The sequence below is a fragment of the Eumetopias jubatus genome, unplaced genomic scaffold, assembly GCF_037043125.1.
Source record: "Eumetopias jubatus isolate StellerSeaLion01/CBP00866 unplaced genomic scaffold, mEumJub1_p1.0 scaffold_4, whole genome shotgun sequence".
Taxonomy (NCBI): Eukaryota; Metazoa; Chordata; class Mammalia; order Carnivora; family Otariidae; genus Eumetopias; species Eumetopias jubatus.
In genome coordinates, this window is record NW_028274810.1 from 149,014,908 (window position 1) to 149,038,393 (window position 23,486).

At 38.6% G+C, this 23,486-nt stretch overlaps 1 protein-coding gene across 4 annotated transcripts in view; it reads right to left on the reverse strand.

The window, feature by feature from the left end:
- Positions 1-23,486, reverse strand: part of ESRP1 (epithelial splicing regulatory protein 1) — a 54,079-nt gene that overhangs the window by 28,003 nt on the left and 2,590 nt on the right. For 3 of the 4 annotated variants that reach the window (XM_028111210.2, XM_028111202.2, XM_028111184.2), the window contains exons 4-11: positions 20,591-20,705; positions 8,093-8,191; positions 7,901-7,955; positions 6,560-6,670; positions 6,313-6,445; positions 6,176-6,218; positions 3,530-3,831; positions 415-633 (exon numbers count right to left, since the gene is read on the reverse strand). In XM_028111210.2, the coding sequence (XP_027967011.1) occupies positions 415-633; positions 3,530-3,831; positions 6,176-6,218; positions 6,313-6,445; positions 6,560-6,670; positions 7,901-7,955; positions 8,093-8,191; positions 20,591-20,705 (1,077 nt within the window). The remainder of the gene's footprint in view (positions 1-414; positions 634-3,529; positions 3,832-6,175; positions 6,219-6,312; positions 6,446-6,559; positions 6,671-7,900; positions 7,956-8,092; positions 8,192-20,590; positions 20,706-23,486) is intronic. The other variant, XM_028111193.1, reaches the window with a different exon arrangement.

Here is a 23,486-nt window from a genome sequence, read left to right on the forward strand (position 1 = left end):
TCAGAGCTGAATTTAAATTACCATGCTCATGATAAAATTCTCTGGAGTTCATCTGAAAGACCTCCTGCATCTACAGTTAAAGCTTTCCTTAAAATTTTGAAAATTTCCAGGCGCCTGGGTGGCTCAGATGGTTAAGCGTCTGCCTTCAGCTCAGGTCATGATCCCAGAGTCCTGGGATCGGGTCCCGCATCGGGCTCCCTGCTCAGAGGGGATCCTGCTTCTCCCTCTGCCTCTCTCTCTCTCTCTCTCTCTCTCTGTCTCTGAATAAATAAAATCTTAAAAAAATTTTTTTGAAAATTTCCTTGAAATTCACGATACCGCTGATGAACACCTGTATTTTTTTTTTTTTAAACTGGAAGAGAGCCTTTGATCCTAAGAATAAGCAAATCAGTTTTCCAATAAGTTACTCCTTACCTGGTGATTCAATACCATGTGAACCCCATGAGTTCGAATATCTGTGGAAAACTCCCCCAGAAAGTCCAGAATGTCCTCAATTGTGGCCGCATAGGGAAGACCTCGAAGGCGTATACAGTCTCTAACATTTGTAGGGGGTACGAATTGCTGAGGTAGCACTGGAATAATGGGAGGGGTTGGAAGTGGAATAAGAGGGGCCGAAGAGAATCGATTCAGCACCTGTACTCGAAGCAAAAGAGAAGTGATTTAGAGCCTCGCTCCTCCGATGGGGTCTGCAAACAAGCACAGCAGCACTGTGCTGTGGAACACGCTGGGGAGCGTGTCAGAAATGCAGCAGCTCAGCATCTCAGTCCTACCCCGGACCTAGGAAACATGAGCCTGCATTGTAACAAGAGCCCCAGGTAATTCATAAGCATATTCAGAAAGTTTGAGAAGCACCTAAGGAGATAGGGATTCATACTGTTCAGCGGGGAAAGCACGAGATCCCCACTTTTGTCAAGTGCATGCTGAGGAACATGCCACACACAATACGATGTGCTTCAATTAAGGACCGGTCTCCTGGACAAGTACGTCACGGTCTCAGGACAAATATCCTGAAAAGTATGTTGCTTGTATAACAATCTAGACATACTGCTAAATGTGAACTTTTATAGCAATCTATTAGACTTCCGTTTCACGAAGCACGGTGTTCCCCTTAATATTGTTATCACATTCTACCTGCAAACCCAAGCGAGAGAATGACATAGTAAAGGAACCACAGGTCCAGCAATGACTCTGGATTAATTATAATGTAATGCCACATTCTAACAATGTATAAGCCTAAGACAGGATGGCTGGTAATGTAAAAATGAAAAAAATTATTTGATGACCACAAAATAATCAGTTTTGATATGAATTTGAGATAGTGGCAAGACAGAGCATCTTGACTATCTTTTAAAGTCATGGAATTCGGCTATCTTGAAAATGAGTAAGAGGTTAGGTATATTTAGGAGAAAGGATTACTCCCAGGCCAAAACTCTATTATAAGGTTCTGGTCTATCTCTAAAAAAAATTAAAAATTGAAAAGATTAAAGAGGGGTACCTGGGTGGCTCAGTCAAATGTCTGCCTTCGGCTCAGGTCATGATTTCAGGGTCCTGGGATCGGGTCCCGCATGGGACTCCTGCTCAGTAGGGAACCTGCTTCTCCCTCTCCCTCTGCCCCCCCCCCGCCCCGGCGCCCCACGCCCTGTTCATATTTGCTCTTTCTCTCTCTCAAATAAATAAAATCTTTAAAAAAAAAATTAAGTTCTGGTCTACCTTTGCCTTAGTTCAGAACATGCCTACTAGTTTATAATACTAGGAAGTTCCTTGTGCAAACAGCATGTGTGACAGCCCTAGGTTTTCTGAACTTACTACTGTAGCCTTAATCATCCCGTAAACTGAAAATATAGAATCAAAACCCTCCCCCAAAATTGCCCTAATTTCCTCACTCCACCCTGTACAGATGCTAAGAGGTGACAGAAATCAAAGAACTAATACAACACAGCCAAAGAAACTTCAGAGACAGCAAGATTTTTAAAAAAGTATACAAATAATTCAAACACAGCACAAACATTATGGGACGAACATGAATAGAAAATAAGTGTGGTTGTAGACAGACTCAGCACAGGAAATGGTCAAGTACCTTCTGATACCTGCCAAATAGAAGGTGAGCAAGTAGTTATTGAATGAAATGATTATTAGGAATGAAAAGATTACAGTGCAGAACATAGGATTACTTCAGCATTTCTGAAATAAATCAGTACGATGGGGGCTGGAGAGGAAGCTCATCTATCACCCAAATCTCATTATGGTGAAGTCATATAGAGACAGCATACTCTCTATACCTAAACCAAATCAATATATAGTAGCTGAGGCCCTGGAGTAGTCTATTCTAGGCCAAGATTTCCATAAAACTGTTCTTCCAATTAAAGATCTAAAATCTTATTCTTTCCCCTCCTCTGGTTTGGCATTGATGTGTTTAATATGTTTGAAGGCTCAAGCATGTTTAGCATATTTTAGAAATTCAGAATTTATGATACTCCTTTTCAACAAGGCACAAAATTGTTTAAATTTTAAGTATGTTCACAGTTTAGGGTTCAAGAGCACTAGTACATCAGGATGCAGAACTAGCTTAAAATGTCACCTATGTTTATTCCAGATATAAAAATCATGTCAGTATCCTAACAGATGAGAGGTTCTTTTCAACTTTGGGCAACTGTTCCAAATCACAATACACAGTGAGCTTTGCAGAAAGAAGCAAGGCAAAATCATTTTATGAACTCATAGGAATGATACTAGAGTCAGTGTCCTAATTGCTTGTAAAAAAGATGAAATGTATCATTAAAGTTGCTCTATTCTACTAGGGGACCCAAGTAGTTTAAGTTGGAAGAGCCACATGGGAAGCAGTCTGCATGATCTCAGATACAAAAGAAAAGCAAAGACCCTTAAAGACGTTTCAGCTGAGGAGTCAAGAAGAATAGCCAAAAGGCTTGAAACCCTACAGATGGCTTCATGTCTGGATCATTTTGCACAACTGAATTGTCCCATCTGTGCCTCAAAAACATTTCTGAATTCTGAAAGAATAACAGGACAAAAGGGACACTTCCTACCATCACCAGCAGCATGCAACTGATCAAGCCTTTTTGTAAATAAATTTGGTAAGATATTAAAAACCTTAAAAGCTCACCCCATCCAGTTCTAAAGAATCAATCAGAAACTGAGAGTTTCATAAGCGTGTTTATCTAGAAATTTCTTATAGATGAAAAAAAGCCAACTTGAATGTACAGAATTTCTAAATAAATTATGTACATAACATTAAAAATGAAATTTTTTAGACATGGGTAAACTCACAAAATACGTAGTTTTTAAAAAGAACATAAAGTGTATCTATAGCAATATTCTAATTACATAAAAACAAATGCATTTTCTCTGTGCATAGAAAATAACAGTAGCTATCTTTTAATTACGGAATGAAATTTTTTTAAATGCACCTACATTTTCTGTATTTTTCAAGTTTTAACACAGTAATGTAGGATTGTTCTTGGAAATAAATAGAAAATCATGCAAAGCCACTAGAATGCTCTTAAAAACCAACCTGCTGGACTTCAGCTGCTGTGCTCCTGAAGAGTTCAATGTATCTTTTACCCAACAAGTCCTTATGCTTCCTCAATGCATTCTGTGCATATTCTTCACAGGCAAAGAGGACAAAAGCATCCCCTGTTGGCCTACCATCTGGATAGGTAACAAAGAGGATGCCTTCCTTCCCCCCAGTGATGGGGCAATGCTGTCCAAAGAAGGCCACCACTTCATCCGCTGTGGCCGTGAAAGGGAGCCCCCGCATGCGGACAATGACTTGATTTTCCTTGGAGAGAAATTGGGCTACCTCATTGGATGTACCTAAGGAACACAAATACCAGGAAGCATGGGGAGAAATGGTTAAGACATCAACTTTACCAAACTTAACATGGTAAAATTCTTGGCAATGTCTTGAGTTTATCATTAAAACTCATACTCCCACTGAATTCATGACAAGACCCCAGGAATCAGAACTCTCTCCCCACAAATTTGAAACCTTCCATTTTCATAAAACATCTAACTTGGGAAGGTGCCCAGACAATTAAATCATGGACCAATCACTATATTCTTCTCATGGACAGGCAGTAAGTCATCAGGATAGGTAAGAACACAGGTCAAGGAGCTAGAATGCCTGGGTCCACTCTTGACTTTGCCATTTACTAGGCTCTGACTTTAGTCAAGTTTAACCTCTATATTTTAGTGTCCTCATCTGTAAAATGGGGGTAAAATTACCTACCTCATAGATTTATGATAATTAAATAAGTTACTACACATAAAGCACTGTTATTATTTTCCTGATTAAGAAAGGTTCAAACATAAGGGGAGTATAATGAACATGCACAGCAGCCAGTTTTGAGATTTATCAACATTCTGCCTGTCATAAAGCCTCTTGTACAGTATTGCCATGTAGCAAATATTCAGATACACATCCTTCGAGCTCATATACTCGTAACGCTTTCCTTTATTGTTATCTTTTAAGAGTCTCTATCACTAACATGGGGCTTGAACTCACAACCCCTAGATCAAGTTGCATGTTCTACCTACTGAGCCAGCCAGATGTCCCAATAACATTTTCCTTTAAGAGCAAACTCTCATACTACCCACATACCATGAAATCCCAGGATTAATGTATGAGCTAACCTTGCCATCTATCATGGAACCTCAGAACCATAGCAACTCCAAAAATATTTTATCCCCAACCAATATCAAACATCACTTTGGGATTTTGGAAACACAAACTTGAAGCTCTGAATTTGGAAGCCCAAGTATATCTAAAGACTTAAGTGTCAGAATGGAAATATACCAGCAAATTGTGCAAACAAGATGTTTTTGCTACAAGTTCAACAGTTCCAAGGATTTTAACCAGGGCTATATATTACTGATACAAATGTTTTCTATATTTAAGGTGAAAGTCACTATATATTTGGCAATAGTGTATTTTCAAAAGGCTCTTAAAAGGTCTACCTACATTCTTAGATTTAGAGTTATCCTAATGAGTGGCACTTACAGAGATACAAAATACAAAATATTCACTGCAACATACTTAGGGTGAAAAATTGGAAATGAGCTATAAATGTCCAACAGGGTGTTAAAAAACGTGTATGGTACATAATATTGTATATTAATTAACATTCAAGAAAATTTAGTTACATGGGAAAATATTCCTAATACACTAAAAGGAGAAAGTTATACAACTGTAAGAACAGAGCAACAGGAACTTACAAGGTAGTTTTATGTATAGAAAAAAAAATCTTTCAAACCATAATCAACATTTTTTATGCATCTGTTACTTATAGATTTTAAAGTAACAAATCACTCAATAATGAGATAAAAACATTATCTGTTCCCATTTTTTTCTGACCTTATTACTGCAAACACTATGTACTCAAACATATTAGAGCCAGAAAACTACTGGGTTCCTGGCCATTGACTGATGAGTTACGGAAGCTTGAGAGAAAACCTACGAGCACATATCCAACAATTCCAGGTTTCTGGTGTGGCTGTTTGAAAGTAGTTTTCAGACTACTTAATTTCTTTCAAGAGCTACTCTCTCCTTTTGTACGTGACTTTACAGGACCCTTTCACCTTTGCAACCCCTATATCGTACTTTTTTTTTTTTTTTTTTTAAAGTAATGTCTAACCCAACCTGGGGCTTGAACTCTCGACCCAGAGATCAGTAGTTGCACACTCTACAGGTTGACTGAGCCAGATCGGCATCCCTGTATGGTACTATTTTTAATGGCTATTTAACTATAGTTGGTTGAATGAAGTCTTAGGGCAAATGTATACACTGTACTCACTCAGACTATGGGTCATTTCTTCCAACTTCAAAAAAAAAAAAAAAAAAAGTCAGGGGTGCCTGGGTGGCTCAGATGGTTAAGTGACTGCCTTCGGCTCGGGTCATGATCCTGGAGTCCCAGAATCGAGTCCCACATCGGGCTCCCTGCTCAGCGAGGAGCCTGCTTCTCCCTCTGACCCTCCCCCCTCTCATGTACTCTCTCTCTCTCCCATTCTCACTCTCTCAAAATAAAAATATATAATAAAAAAAAGTCAGTTCCTATGTTTCTTTAGGAAATAAAAACTATTCATGGCCCTATTTATCTACTGTGGGATATAAATAAATTTTAGATTCTTCTTACAGCTGCATTATATAAAAAGCACTCACCACCAGCAATTTTAAGAAAATCTTCACCTGTTGCTTTGTAAACCTAAAAAAAGAAAGGGACATTAAATACAGTTTCTGAGGCTTCCAATATCAATACTCATTCAAGACGTCAAGGATCTCAGGTTGTGAGGACATACCTCAATGTACCGGGTCCCCATGTGATGTTTGTGCCTCTGTAATGCTAGATCCCTGTGTTCCTCGCTTACAAACCTAACCAGAGCTTCTCCATTCCTTCGACCCTGGGCATTCAGACAAAGTGCTGCACCTCCCCTTTGAAAAGGACAGATAGCAGTGGGGGGAAAAAAAGCACAGTGAGGAAAAATGATAGGACACCCGTTATCCCTTTGAGATTACTAAGTAAAATAGAGATTAAAGAAAACCAACTTGGCAATATTGAGTCCTTTGAAGAATCTTGCAATATCTTGATCTGAAGACTGCCACGGTAAACCTCGTGCGCGGACTATGGTATTGTCATCAATAAGTTCCATCTTGCTGCTGTGGGTGAAGCAAAACTTCACGTTGCCTAATTAGTGCTAGAGAGTCTGACCTATTCCATGCTACCATTTTCCTAGTTACACATAAGGTATTATTTGGTATTCAGATAGACTTGTAATACTGCCTATTTCATAACCTCAAAGATTACCTGGGTACAGTTCAAAGTATTCCTTAGGTAGTTCACTATAGAAAGCCAACTGCCTATACAGGTCCAACACAGCTAGTTCACTCAGCAAACCATCTATCAGCTGAGTTGCTGCCTGTTGGACATAAACTCAAAAGGATCCAGGATCAACTCAAAGGAAGCGAAGTTCTCCCAATACCCTGAACCAAGAAGGATAGGTTTATATTTATTCTAGAACCAAGAAGGATAGGTTTACATTTATTCTCAGATCCAGCCAGTATACCAGTTAAATCCACTTTGAGAGCAAAACTTAAGATCTGCATAAAGCTGGCAATTAACCCCCATCAGGAATGTGTGCATGCAATCAGAACTCTGCCATTAAAATATCTCCCCTATCAAAGAGGAGAGCCTTCACAGAGTGTTTATGGAAATGCATGGGAGTTCCCACACCTTAATGAGTCACTTGCAAATCTCCTATTATATATTTTGACACCTTTTGATGTTCTGTTCCTCCCATATTCATATTTCCAGAAGTCCTAGGACACTATCCAAATGAGTTACTTTCTCCCCAACTAAATTGACCCCAAAGTCTCTCTACGGGCAACGACGTCAGAAGTTTTTGTTCACTTCAGGCACCAAGCAATCTCAGGAATTCACCGCAGTGAATTACAAGCAAACAGGTCTACCTGTGATCACAGAGATACCACATCATACTCCTTGCCAGTTATTTCCTTTGCTTTAAAGTAGAAGCTGATAGAACATACTTTAAAATTATCTCAGTAAAAATCTTGTGAACTCTTAAAGCCTATGATTTTTCCTTTGTAAGTTTTACTGTGAGAGGATGAATAGTTCAGAGAGACTAAAAGAAGCACAGACAATACCTAAGGGTCATAGTGACTAAGGATGTAAATATTTCATTAAGTTTAACCCCCAACATCCAAGCTCACTTTAAGATACAACCTTCTTTTATAAATAACCTAATGTTAAAAAAAAAATGGATAGCCAAAAGGTTTAGTGAAGTTACTGAAATACAAAGGGAGTTAAATATCACAATATGAATAAAACAAATCAAAAGGCTCAAATGGAATACCACTCTTACTACTTACCAAGTGCCACTTTCAAATTTGTAATTTACTCTCTCTGGATCTGAAAACCTGTGATCTAAAAATGAGAACATAGAAGTCATCATTTTAGCTATTAGGGAGACAAAGCTGTGGGAGGACATTCAAAAGTATATATGAGGTAAATATGGCAGGACCAAATTTTAGGTCTGCAACTGTTACAACAGCAATACTTACTATAAGGCTCTGAAATCATTGCTAAAATTATATTCCCCATATCTTCAACTTGAGAGGCTCCATACCGGGAGACTGAACTACTCTTCTCGAAGTTTAAACCTGGGATATATTAAGTTAAGGAAACATTTTGAGGAAGTAAAATGATGTGCTTCTAACTCAAGATTAAACTCACAGAGTCAAGAAGCCAAGTAAAATGTATCTAAGGTTGAGAATTATTTGAAATCACAGAACAGCTGCTTCCTGTCAGTTTGGAGTTCACCCATACTTCCTGGAGTCTCCAATTACCCTCTTGGGTAAATATATAGTAAAATGGCCCAAGCAATCCTGTCCTGAGGCATTACCAGTAATAAAATTTATTAAGTACTAGCAAATGCATGAATACCAAGCACTTTCATTTAGTGTCAAACCACGAAGTATACACCAAAGTTAGTAAATTCCTTCATCCTATTATCTTTACAGCATATGCAAGGCAATGAACATGTGGACTTAGACATATAGTCAAGACCACGAGGTATCAAATGGCTTTTTTAGGCTGTTTGAAAAAAGACATTTCAGATTACTGATGACACTATTTCTATGATGCCACTTTTCCTGAGAACCTCCCTACTAGAAGATTTTAAGAGCCGTATAGTACAGCCATCTAGATGGCAGCAAATGCTTGTCCTTTGAGAGTGAATTTGTAGAAACAATTCAAACGCTCAGAGCTTTAATGACCAATATGGCTCTTGATCAAGTGAATGCATGCTTTGGGTAAGCCAGGAAACATGGCTTTTAAGAAATGCATGGCTTAGGGGCGCCTGGGTGGCTCAGTCGTTAAACCTCTGCCTTCAGCTCAGGTCATGGTCATGGTCCCAGGGCCCTGGGATGGAGCCCCACATCGGCCTCCCTGCTCAGCAGGAAGCCTGCTTCTCCCTCTCCCACTCCCGCTGCTTGTGCTCCCTCTCTCACTGTGTCTCTGTCAAATAAAATCTTTAAGATAAAAAAAAGAAAGAAATTCATGGCTTAAATTGTGATGGAAGGTGAGACCAGAAGAGATTTCCATCAAGTTTTACAAATTTACAATCTCTCTAAAATAAGCTTGTATCTTTGTCAAGAAGCTGTTATTAGAATACTTAATTTTATTTTTAAGTTTCAATACTATAGTCACACTTTATATTACGTATAAATTTGCATACATTTCAGAATGTAGTACAATACATATAACAGATAACACTATGGAACTTTGTCTTTTCTCGAGTTTAAAATGAAAACTGGGTGGTGGTTATTAGAATGTTTGCTTTTATTTTAGTTTTCTAACTGGTATTTTATAATAAGGGTAAAGAAATGAAGACAGACACTAAGTTCAAAGTATTACTTCACTGCAATCAAGGAGGATGCAACGTTAAAACAGTTCAGGGAGCTCCCTTCCACCAAGCATCATAACCAATCATCCGAAGAGTTAATTCAATGAGCAATATTCTTTTCCATTCAATCCAAAATCCCTTTCCATTTCTTTCCTACACACCCTCCACCCCCACCCCCCCAACCTTTCTTTCTCCACTAAAGAGACATTGTTTACCCACTGTGCTGGGCAAATTTACTTCATTCACTTCGTGTTGTTCCTCATCCAGCTACATTTCTCTGCCATTAAATATACCACATGTAGAAATGCAGCCATATGTCTCTTGGCAAATTACTTAACCCCACTAAACTTCAGCTTATCTGAAAAGCCAAAGCTGTGATAATCTTTACCTCCCTGGGCATTTTTGTGAAGATTAAAGGAGATAAAACAAGTCCAGGGCACAAAGCAGGCATTATAAAAAGTGGTGTCCTCCCTTCTTCCTAGAGCCCTGGGGTGGCCAACTTTCATAACCCATGATAATCACACTTTGAGGGTCATTCACCAGATGCCTATTTGTACAGTTCACAGGATAATAATCAAGCTGAAATGGTAGGTAATTTCTGCACTCCCCACCCCTCAATCCGACCCCTTACATCATCTAGTGATGAAATAAACGTGCTGCCCACTGAGGGATTAGAAAAACAATCCCAGGAGATGTTCAAGGAACAGAGCAATGACCATGGATTGGGTCATTAAAATGATTATTGGGGGGCATTGCCGGCTCATTCAGTAGAATATGTGACTCTTGATCTCATTAAGTTCAAGTCCCACAGTGGGCGTAGAGATTACTCAAAAATAAACTCTTAGGGGCGCCTGGGTGGCTCAGTTGGTTAAGCGACTGCCTTCGGCTCAGGTCATGATCCCAGGGTCCTGGGATCGAGTCCCGCATCGGGCTCCCTGCTCAGAGGGAGTCTGCTTCTCCCTCTGCCTTTGCCCGCCGCTCCCCCTGCTCGTGCGCTCTTCAAATAAATCAAATCTTAAAAAAATTAAAGTCTTAAAAATAAATGATTATCCATGGAAGGTACACAATAAAGTATTAATCCAGTGTTGTTTTCAAGGAATATGATGATAGGACAGAAAAATAAGAGCCAAATGATGAAAATACTTTGGGGAAACAACTGCCCTAAATTTTCTGGGGAGGCAGGGGTGGGGGTGGAGGACCTTAAGAATCCTTACAGAACTAAGAAGGATTAGCTATGACTAGCCATAGTTTATCACACAAACTCAGCCAATAAACAGTCCTCTGGAACGCTGCAATTACCCTTGTCAGGGGCTACAGTGGAGTCAAGAGAAAGGCATTCAAGAAATGGAGACCAATCCCATTGCATAAATCACTGTTTTTCACCTTGGCAGTATTGGCACATAGGCCAGATTAATTCTTTGTTGGGGTGTGCAGGGAGTTCCTGTGTACTATAGGATTTTTACTAGCATGCTGGCCTCTACCCACCCCAGTTTTGACTAAAAATATCTCTGGGCAATGCCAAATGTCTCCAAATGGGCAAAAATCAACCCATGTTGAGAATCACTAGTATAGGGTAACAGTTCCCAATTGTTCCACCTTCACCCCTTACCATCTACTGAACCATCAGAGAAAGCTCTTATTTATGAGACCGAACAGATTTTCAGGAAAACTGGTCAAAGACAGGGCGCCTGGGTGGCTCAGTCGTTCAGCGTCTGCCTTCGGCTCAGGTCATGATCCCAGGGTCCTGGGATGGAGCCCCGCATTGGGCTCCCTGCTCAGCGGGAAGTCTGTTTCTCCCTCTCCCACTCCCCTTGCTTGTGTTCCCTCTCTGGCTGTGTCTGTCAAATAAATTAAATAAAATCTTTCAAAAAGGGCGCCTGGGGGCGCCTGGGTGGCTCAGTCGGTTGGGCGACTGCCTTCGGCTCAGGTCATGGTCCTGGAGTCCCAGGATCGAGTCCCGCATCGGGCTCCCTGCTCGGTGGGGAGTCTGCTTCTCCCTCTGACCCTCTTCCCTCTCGTGCTCTTTGTCTCTCATTCTCTCTCGAATAAATAAAATAAAATAAAATAAATAAAAAATCTGAAAGGAATATTCCTTAAAAAAAAAAAAAAAGGGCGCCTGGGTGGCTCAGTTGGTTAAGCGACTGCCTTCAGCTCAGGTCATGGTCCTGGAGTCCCGGGATCGAGTCCCACATTGGGCTTCCTGCTCCGCGGGGATCTGCTTCTCCCTCTGACCCTCCCCTCTATCTTGCACTCTCGCTCTCTCTCAAATAAATAAATAAAAATCTTAAAAAAAAAAAAAAAAAAAAAAGAAAATTGGTCAAACACTAACCTAGAAATCCAGAATGGTGCTGTGTCAAAATGTCTATCAATAGATACACATACACATACACACATACACGCGCGCGCACACACACACACACACACACACACACACACACAACCCCTACCTTCAGAAATGACAGAAAAACACAGAAGTCAGCCCTTGATCCTTAGCCTGTTTTTGTGTGGCCTAGAAAAAGAATGGATTTTATATTTTTAAAGGATTAAAAGAAGAAGAATATGAGCAGAGACCACATGTGGTCTATAAAAATCTAAACTACTGATCACCTGGCCCTTTACTGAAAGTTTGCTGACCTCTGGTCTAAAGGAATAGAGACTGCTTGAAGATGGCCAAAACCAGAATGCCACAGGCATGTTTACCACGTCACAACATTCTGTCCCCGAACAGAGTATTGGAGGGAAATTAAGCTTTGGAGGAATAGGAGTGGGAGCACATATTCCATTCAAACCACTGTTTAATCTTCTCTATAAATAAGAGGTATTGAGCCTTCTCACCTTTGCTCAGGTAATTCCTCTTTGAAGTCTTCTCATCTTCCTAATCCCTTCACCAAATGAGACCATAGGTAACTCCTACCCAGCACCAATACCTTCTCTACTGCTCTAGGCTGCAACCATCAATTTAAGAGTTGATTAGATATTACTATTCCTATAAAATATTACTCTCTCCTCAACTGTACTATCCATTTCCTGAGCACAGGTCCCTACCTTCCTCTGATCTCGATCCCTCTACCAGGACCTATCATTTGTCAGAATCTACTGACATAAATGATGGCATTAAATACCATTTCATGCCAAACACCATCTGTTTCCTCCAATTTTCACCGTAGCCCTATCAGGTAGATAATGGTAAAACCAAATGGATGAAGAAACTAGGATTTAGAGAAGTTCTATAACTCACCCAGTCTCCTGGCTGGTAGGAAAGAGCCGGAATCACAATACAGCTCTGATTTGACTGTGTGTACATAATTTACTGCACCAAGATAAGAAGCTTTGCTTACTTCATTTTGAGAATACTTTATGAGAAGATTTCTAAATGTATATATAAAAGCTGAGTGATAAAGATCGAAAGTAAAAATGTAAAGTATCCTGTCTGGGTAGACATAGATTAGTAGATGAGGAATTATTTACTGAATTCTGCTTTTAAAGTAGGAATATGTTCTAGACATTTGGCTAACTTGGTTCCACATGACACGTTTCAACATGTTTCCCTTCAAGACATCACACACCAAGGATCAGCAGTTCTAAGCTCCTGACAACTTTTAAAAGTCACCCAACCTCCTGCATGCCCAAACCAAAACCAAAACTTACACACACACACATGCACGCACGCACACACACACACACACACACACACACACACACCCACCCTCTCTTCAGAAGGCTCGTTCAATTCTTAATCCTTACCAGAATTTAACATAAATAACAAATTAAGGAGGGTAATAAAAAAAAAAGTTTTAGTACCAATTCTTTCCCGTATCAGTTTATAATTATATATTGAATGACTTGCTGCACGTCTGATCTTGAGGAAAGGAAAGATGAGCCTATGCCTCCTGATTTATGGCTCATCATGCAACTTACTCATTCTGCCCTCGAGGCGGCCACAACAGCAAGAACAGGCTTAGCCAGCTTTACAATGAGAAATGCCATGAGGAAATGAGAAAGGGTAAAGCCAGACATGGTGGGAACACTAACATTTCAGGCTACAATTGAGCAGAGCACAACATTTATACCAAGCTCACAGAAGTCCAGACTTTGCTTTTATTTGAATAGGAGGAACGTTTTCCTTAGTGCTACCTTCAGTGAAAAGGATTTCAGGATTCAACCCAAACTTATACTAGCTGAAGGTGAAATTCAGAGAGCAACATTTTACAAAGTCCATCAATATTAGCTCACCATCTCAAAAAGCAAAATAAAAAACCACCTTTAAGCAAAGCTCACCACTACTAGCTCATCCAGTCAAAAAAGTCACCTTTTCTGACTGCCTAAAAATGGACACATTTGGTTATCAATTTTCGCTTGTAAGTAACATTTTTCAAACTAAATTTTTAGTTTATACTAGGAGAATCACATATATAAAACAAATACATTGTGGAATGATTAAGTTTAAGCTACATTATAACAGCATCCCAATTAAAAATTCTAATCAAGCCATTTTTCCCTGCCATAGATCCTTCAGAAGACAAGTCTGTTTCCTCCCCTTCTACTCTGCTCTTTTAAAACACAATGGCTTAATGGCCAGACATATTACAATAAAATGCCTATGCTAATGAACAAAGGAATAGCCAACAGAATATGGAAAGAGAAAAGTTGAATTACTACCCGAAGAATTGAATTTCCTACAATTATGTGAAGGAAAGAAGTGATAAATTACCCTTAAATGAGTTGCATAATTTAAAAAAATAGGTTCTATAAATAACCTTCTATATTTTAAAGTGAGCTCTGAAAGAAGCAAATCAAGAATGCTACTATAAAATATAACTAGGAGTCAAGGCAATAAAAACTTTTCCATACCAGTAATAAAATGCTGGGGGGAGGGGGGAATCTAAAACCACAGTTTTAACTCTATTCCAAGAGGGCTTACTCCTTCCCAGAGGGAAAACAGTAAGACCCATCCTAACAAATATTACTTCAGGAGATACTATTTTAACAAAACACAGAACTGACAACTCAATTATACCCTCAAAGAAATAAAATAGAAAAGAAACAAAAGAGTGAACATTTTTACTTTAGAAAAACACACTCATGCGGGATAAACAAATTAAGAAAGGGAGACTCTATGAAAACAAGTCTTCTAAGGCCTTCTAAAACAAACCAAAAAATTAACCTGAAATGCCCAATCTCACATTTTAAAAGTAAATTATTTTATAATTAAGCCACACAAAATTAACATAACTCTGAGTGCTGGCCAAGAAAAAAGTATTTCTAGTCACTTATTATAGACCACAAACCAGAGTATTTGCGGATTTGGCTCATATCATGCCGACATGATGCCAAAGATAATTTCTTCCCCCCTCCAGCTAACAAGGTCAACTACTAACCTAGCTTAACTGTACACTTGAAGATATTTAAAATCCCTTTCATACGCAGAAAGGTACCAAGGAGGATTCAGCCGTCCCTCCCCTTTTTAAGCAGGGCAATGAAAGTTTATGCAATTGTAAAGGCCCAGTTCAGTTTATCAGAATAAGCACGGAAGTGCAGAATTAACCGCACAATTTTACAAATGGAGAAGCAAAATTAACCTTGAAGATTAGCTGTACTAACACATACTTGATGTTTTAAAAGGTCTATATCCAATCTCAAAGTCAAAAAAAATTTTTTAAGTGTAAAATAGGTTTTTTTTTAAAGATTTTATTTATTTGACAGAGACACACAATGAGAGAGGGAACATAAGCAGGGGAGTGGGAGAGGGAGAAGCAGGCCTCCTGCAGAGCAGGGAGCCCAATGCGGGGCTCGATCCCAGGACCCTGGGATCACAACCTGAGCTGAAGGCAGATGCTTAACTGAATGAGCCACCCAGGTGCCCATCTCCATCTTTAATATATGGGAAAAATAGGCCAATGTTACTGTATTGTTCGATCCCAGGGCCCTGGGATCATGACCTGAGCTGAAGGCAGATGCTTAACTGAATGAGCCACCCAGGCGCCCATCTCCATCTTTAATATATGGGAAAAATAGGCCAATGTTACTGTATTAGCACATGCACACACAGAAATCCTTCACCCCATCAAGAAGAGGTGAGACAAACAGACACACATACACCCCTACTAACCCTTGGATGGGGAGACAAAAGTGGTTCAGTGATTTTTTTTTTCATCCTGACAGTGGAAAACTGCGCTAGTGAAATGGTACTTGCTAATAATAAACAGCACATATGGATGCAACTGGATAGAAGTTTTACAAAATTAACTCCTCTTTCTTGCTACAGTTCAGTATGTGCTCAGGAAACACAGAACATAAACCTAGAAGGGACATCATCTATTTAAATAGCCAACCCCACCCTCAAATGAGCTTTATAAATTCTAGAATATTACCCCCTAGTTAAGGAGCACAATTTTTACATCAGAGTGACTCTGGCTCAAGTCCCGGCACTTCTAGCTAAAACCTCTAAGTCTCAGTTTCCCCAGCTGTAAAAAGGGGGTGACACTCCACTGGTTGTGAGGAGGCTGCTAGTGGCATACATGGTAAGCACTTAACTCACAAGCTTTCTTTTACCTGCTCTCCTTACAAGGCCAGACGTTACTAAAAAGTTCTCATTAAAGGCTTGGTAAAGTAAAATAAACACAATGGAAGAGGTCTTGATTAATGAGAATAAATTAGTTCATGAATAAGAAAGAAAACACAGGTTAAGAAACCAGGAAGAAGTAATCCCATCCACCACTGGGGAAAAAATAGGGTTGCTCTTTTTTTTAAATGGATAAAAGTCATTTATACAAACAGTCCCATAATTGAAACGTCTTTTTCACAGGAGAAAACTAGTATTAATTTCCTGAAATTATCTAAGATAATCCCCCCAAAAAATCAGAGGCCTCAATTCCTATTTTCACACCTTTACCACCTCACCTGATTAAATAAAAAGCTTACAAAATGCTACCCACATTTCACCTGCTAAATGAGGTCCTCTCTCCTGAGACAAATTTTAAAAGGCAGGTGACAAAACTGCAACTTGAACAACTCAGAGAGGTCCAACACTAATACCAGAAGTGGTCTCAGAACCAACACAAGGAAGTAAGTGCTAAAATAAGGACCAGCACTGCATTCAAGAAATTCCTAAACCCTTTATTTTATCAAAGTAGTCCTACTTTTTCATTTACACAGCTCCTGGTGGTTTACAAAGCTTTCATTTGGGAATACCTGAGATAAAAGTGAGGCTTAGAGAAGACAAGTAACTTTCCCAGGAAAGGGAAGCTGTATATTTTACTTGTTCCTTTCCAAGGGTTGGCAAGAGCCTCTCCCTCCCCTGGTTTACCTGGTTGGACAGGTAATCCCTCAGGAGCAACTGACTCCCCATCTACTTGGCAAAACCATCAAGGATGTGTAATGACCATCTTTAGATTTCCAAATTCAGTGTCATTCCCATATGAGAAAGGTAAATAGTTAGTGATCTTAAAGAATACAACTCTTCAGTCCAGACATTATGGAAATCCTCTGCATAGATAAGGACAAGTAAGGACAAGTGCATAGTCAAATTTGGTATGATTGTTTTTGACCTGGGGACTTTGGTGGCCCAGTCAAGGCAATAATGTTTCTTTTGAATAGGAGTCAAAATAATTAATCACAGCTGCAATGTAAAAAAACCACTGTCAGGAAAGCTTAAGATTTCTTACCTATTAAGTGGAAAAGAAATATGTAGATAGAACATTAATAAGAACAGTTAAGATCAAAATTCTATTTTCTAATTGGGAATAAAACTATAAATCTAAGACTCTTCCAATGTAAGCCTAAAGAAAGTAGAAAGGAAGGGGCGCCTGGGTGGCTCAGTTGGTTGGGCGACTGCCTTCGGCTCAGGTCATGATCCTGGAGTCCCGGGATCGAGTCCCACGTCGGGCTCCCTGCTCGGCGGGGAGTCTGCTTCTCCCTCTGACTCTCTGACCCTCTTCCCTCTCGTGCTCTCTATCTCTCATTCTCTCTCTGTCAAATAAACAAACAAAATCTTTAAAAAAAAAAAAAAGTAGAAAGGAATTAAGATATTTAAGAAATAGAAAATACCCTAGTTTTTCCAATGAATGCATTACTAAATGGCCATGAGCTCCTTCATATTTCAAGTGTCATGTGTCTGAAATGGAGCCCAAGTTAGCATTATTCACAATTCATTTGTTTACTATAGTCAAATATTTCTGATTTTCATCTTCATGGTGCTTGAAAAAAGAACCATCAACAAATAATTTTAGAGCTAGGATTAAAGTGAATGACAAAAAATAATTGGCAAAGCATCGTATCTCTTCACTTAAATGTCATAGTTCAATTTTTTATTTTAAAATATTATTTTAAAAAGTACTATATACTGGTGTGTAGATAATGAAGCACAGAGCAAGTAAAAAGTCCAGACTACCACACTGAAAATGTTTACTAATAACCCCAAATTTTATATACATGAAGGTCTCAAGAAGAAACCGAGAAAAAAAACAGATGAACTTCTAATAAGTTTTCCCTGAACTGTCAACACATTGAGAAAACTGAAAAACCCAAATTAACAACCTCTTACTTGTAGCTAGGAAATTTTTACTAGCATGTGACCTATAATTACTAGGGGAAGATTGTCTTTGCCAAAAGAGGATACTGAATAGTCAAAGATAAACAGTTCTTAATATTATTTTTCTAAATTAGATAGTTCTAAAATTGTCTTTTTCTAAATTAGGTAACTTATTAGACCTCCATCTACTTTTTCTAGGTTTCTCTATTTTGTCTACCTTAGACTTCCCAGACTCCAGGTCTGTGAGCAAATAATATTTCTGTTGTTTAAGCCACATAGTCTAATAGTATTTGTTATGGTAGCCCTAGCAGACTGCATTCAAACCAACAAAACAATTAGTAAGAATTTTTCTGCTGGCCCAACCTTTTAATTCTTACAAGAATTCCCTCAAGGGCGCCTGGGTGGCTCAGTCGTTAAGGGTCTGCCTTCAGCTCAGGTCATGATCCCAGGGTCCTGGGATAGAGTCCCACATTGGGCTCCCTGCTCTGCGGGAAGCCTGCTTCTCCCTCTCCCACTCCCCCTGCTTGTGTTCCTGCTCTTGCTATGTCTCTCTCTGTCAAATAAATGGATAAAATCCAAAAAAAAAAAAAAGAATTCCCTCAAAATGAGCTTACTGCACCCCCTCCCCTCCCAGCACTAGTGGTGATGCTAAAGCAAATTTCCAGCTAACCACTTCCAGAAAAAAGACAGATACAATGGGTACAAGGGGTTAGGAAAAACATGCAAACATTTTCCAATCAGGAAAAGATGTTTTGAAATAAAACAAGAATCAGACTTTAGCTCCTGAAAAGAATGAGAAAGTTTAAGAATAAACATCTATAACCCACAAGTTCCTGAAAGTAACTTAAATCCGACTTCAAGTTGATTCTCATAGTGGCTTTAGATGAGTTGCCCAACTTGTTACTCAATTTCACATCTGATGTTAGCACATGACTACTCATTAGTTAGCACTTTAAAGACTTACTGGATGAAAGTGTTGGGTCAGTCATGACTATAAGACTTGTGATGATAAAATTTACTTTTACAATACACAGTGCATCAAATATACGATCTTGGTAATGAAAGAATTTGGGGGTAAAGTCCTAACCTCATTTTATCATCTCAAAAGATGACTTATTATAATCACCATTAAAAGGGGTACCAATGAAATGTTTGTAAAGGGGTATCTGGGTGGCTTGGTTAGTTAAGTGTCTGCCTTTGGCTCAGGTCATGATCTCAGGGTCCTGGGATCGAGTGCTGCCCTCATCGGGCTCCCTGCTCAGCAGGGAGTCGGCTTTTCTAACCCTCCCCCCGCCCCCCCTTGTGCCCTCTTTTAAACACACACTCTGTCAGATAAATAAATAAAATCTTTAAAAAAAGAAAAAGGAATGTTTGTAAAGAGGAAATACCCACTACTTAAAAAAAATTCTTATCCATTCAAAAGATGTCAAGGTCCTAAAACCAAGATAATCAAGAACAGAATCAATATCAAAGAAGGTAGTCTTCACATTCTTTATTAATCAAAAAAATCCAGACACTCCCATAATGTGAACTTGAATTCTATTTTAGATGTGCTCAAATCATAAAAGTTCAACTCTAAATCCATCTAACTAAATCAGTATTCAAATTCAGTAAATCATATAACTACTTTTAAAGGGCGCCTGGATGCCTGTTGGTTTAACGACTGCCCTCGGCTCAGATCATGATCCTGGAGTCCCAGGATTGAGTCCCACAACGGGTTCCCTGCTCAACAGGAAGTCTGCTTCTCCCTCTGACCCTCCCCCCTCACATGTGCTCTCTCTCTCTCTCATTTTCTCAAATAAATAAAAATCTTTAAAAACAAGTAACTTTTAAAGATGCCTGTAATTGTACTATTAGTTCTTTCTAGTACAATAGACACATTTTGGACAGGGCAATTTCATTCATACACTAACAAAGTTAAAAATATTTTAGGGGTGGGGTGCCTGGGTGGCTCAGTCAGTTAATAGACTGACTCTTGATCTCGGTTTAGGTCATGATCTCAGGGTCGTTAGATTAAGCCCTAAATCTGGCTCTGCACTCAGTGAGGAGTCAGCTTGAGATCCTCTCTTGCCCTTTTTCTCTGCCCCTTCCCCCGCTCATGCTTTCTAAAATAAATAAATGTCTTTTTATTAAAAATAAATATTTTTTAAAAAAAATTTAGGCCTGCCTGGGTGGCTCAATTGGTTGAGCCTCCAACTCTTGGTTTTGGTTCAGTTCATGATCTTATGGGTCATGGGATCAAGCCTTGTGTGGGCTCTCGGCCCAGTAGGGAGTCTGCTTGAAGATTCTCTCCCTCTGCCCCTCCCCCCACTCTCATGCTTGCATGCTCTCTCTCTCAAATAAATATATCTTTTTTTTTTTTTAAAGATTTTATTTAGTTGTCAGAGAGAGAGAGAGAGAGAGAGAGGGAGAGTACAAGCAGGGGGAGTGGCAGGCAGAGGGAGAGATGGGGAACTCGATCCCAGGACCCTGAGGATCATGGCTGAAGGCAGACACTTAACCATCTGAGCCACCCAGGTGCCCCCCAAATAAATAAATCTTTTAAAAAATATTTTAAACTTTGAGTTACCATTTTATCTGGAGCTATCTTTTCAAATGATTCTTGGGTAATCAGTTAAAGGATACACTCTGTCATTGCTGCAACATCCAGTTTATCAATATCAGGTGAACCAGGGCAACACTTCTTGAATTCTTTTCGAAGGTCAAAAAAGGAATAGAAGCATTCAGGCAATAATACATTCTGAGGAAGGACAAAAGTAGACACTGTTAACTAGATGAACTTAGTTCAATGCTTCTCTAATAATCAGAAACCTAAGAATCAAATGGAAATATATTTTACCACAATTAAAATTTTTAATCAAAGAGTGACTTTATTTTCTAGTACAGTATTACATCCTATACACAAGTGTCATGGAAAAAATACCTTATTTTAAGGTAATAGATTACATTTGTGTTCCATCATGCATTCCATTCAAAACACTTCTGAAGCTATAATACATTTGGGCTGTCATGTATTTTCTGATTGATAAAACTACACTCTTTTCAGCCATAATCATTTCAGACCATCTGTATTTTCAGGCAGCAATATTAGCTCTTTTAGTTCTCATCAAGAGGCCTATGGTTACAGTGTCTACCTCGACATAGGATTCAGTTACAAAACAGTATTTTTAAATACTGGTTTCATATAATACATATTTTCTGTACTGAATTCAGAGTAATAAGATAGTAAATTCCTGATTACCTAAAAAGGATGATTTTTGTGCCAAGTTATAGTCCCACATTAGTTTTCCTGACCAAGATTCTGGCTATACCTGAGAATTCAAATTAGACAGGAAGGAAGGAAGGAAGGAAGGAAGGAAAGAGAAAAAGAGACCACAAATCTCAAGAACAAAGGAGAAACAGTTACCTGCTGTTCTTAGCTACTAGCACCATTCTTGTGGTTATTAAGCTAGTTCAATTGTCTGGGCAAATATTATACTATTATGTTTTTGTTTCCCCTAGTGGAGGGGGGAACCCCACAGTGAATAACTTTCAAAGATGAATTTTTTAAAACTTAATTTAGATTTTTCTTACAATCTCAAAATAGTTTCTCTTTACTCACTGGGAATTTCTACCCATTTACACATTAGAAAGTCAAGGAAATAAAGACTTTTTAATGTTTGCAACCTATAACATTTATACAATGATATATCTTTCTATCCAGATTTCCTAACTGGATTCTATTAGATGCAGCTCTGCTCCTGCTATATTTAAAATAGATATCATGGCACCTGGCTGGCTCAGTCATTAAAGCATGTGAATCTTGATCTCAGGGTTGTGAGTTCCAGCCCCACACTGGGTGTAGGGATTACTAAAAAAAAAAAAAAATCTTAAAAAAAAAATAAAACAGATATCATTGTACCATGGTCTGTTTTCAAAACAGTTACTAAGAAAATGGTGAATCTTCAAGATTACCTACTAGAATGCTCATTTAAAAGCTGTTGATAATAACTTGCATGTTCAACAGTAAGATTAAATAGCTGTATCCACATAAAATACTGAACATTTAATTCTTAAAAGATGTTATCCTAAATTATAAAGTAGGCTAAAAAGTGTATAATATGAATGCTCCTTGTAAAAATAGATTTTTCTACAAACACCTGGAAGAATATTTTCAAATATGTTCATATTAGAGAAAAACACTTTAATATGGTTTTCTGAATGGCAAATTATTGTTTTATGATTTTCTTTTTTTAATGAATAGAACTACCTTACAATACTAAATTAGTTTCTTGTTTTAGGATACTGAATTGTTTCAGGTTTATCAAAATCCTAATAGAAATGACTCAGGAAAATGTCTCAATTATTCTCTGGAGGTTTTCCCACATTTAAAGCAGCCCATCTAAAATAAAACAGCTGTGGGGCACCTGGGTGGCTCAGTCGTTAAGCATCTGCCTTCAGCTCAGGTCATGATCCCAGGGTCCTGGGATTGAGCCCCACATTGGGCTCCCTGCTCAGCGGGAAGTCTGCTTCTCCCTCTCCTACTCCCCCTGCTTGTGTTCCCTCTATCGCTGTGTCTTTCTCTGTCAAATAAATAAATAAAATCTTTTAAAAAAATAAAAAAATAAAAAAAATAAAATAAAAACAGCTGTTTTCCTTCAGCCCAATAAGGAAAGGATTGTTTCATCCCTCTCCAAAGGAGTTTGAGGGGAAGAAAAATATCCTCATATATCTATTTCTGGATCGAGGGTATAGCAATTGGTCTAGCATCTAATTAATGAAAAACACCCCCCCTTTAATCGAATAATTACTAAGGTTGCTATAAAAGGAGTGGTTTTCTCAACTCTTAAGATATAGGGACTTGAATTTCTCTTTCAGACGTTTGAAACTGTCATTATAACTTGTACCTTTCCATTTCTTCCCTAGTGAGATAAAAAGAAAAATCTGCACTGACTAGCCACTATACTTATGACATCAAATGTCAGTCTAAATCTTTCTTTGAAGACTTGCCTCATCCAGTTTCCTTAAAAATATTTTACTTCATCTTTTCAAGTTCAGTATTTGCCTACCACAATAAAAAGTTACAGCTCAAACTAATTAAGTTGATAAGATCAACTATATTAGCAATGATTGGCTACATTGGGTCTGCCCTCTACACTATCCATTTTCCCTCAGCCCCTCAGTATTCTTCCCAGGGAGAGAAATCACATTATTTACGGTCAGGTTGTATTTTTCTCACTCTATTTTCTTTTCTATATCAGAAAGACCAGCAAAGGTAAAAGATGAGGCTGAACCTACTGTTTTGACACAATATTTGATCAGTTTTGAACATTTTCTTTAAGTCAAAGTGCAGTATGCTATAATTAATGTTTCACTAGTTATATGGCTGTCTTTACACAGTACAAAGCTCTTAAATGAAATTGGTTACAATTAAAAAGGTTTAATTCAATCTTTTTCTTTCCTCCTTCCTTTCTAAGATAAAGCATTTTCCACACAGATAAGAATGTTACAGTGTCTTAAAATTTTAAAGTAAATGTTTTCT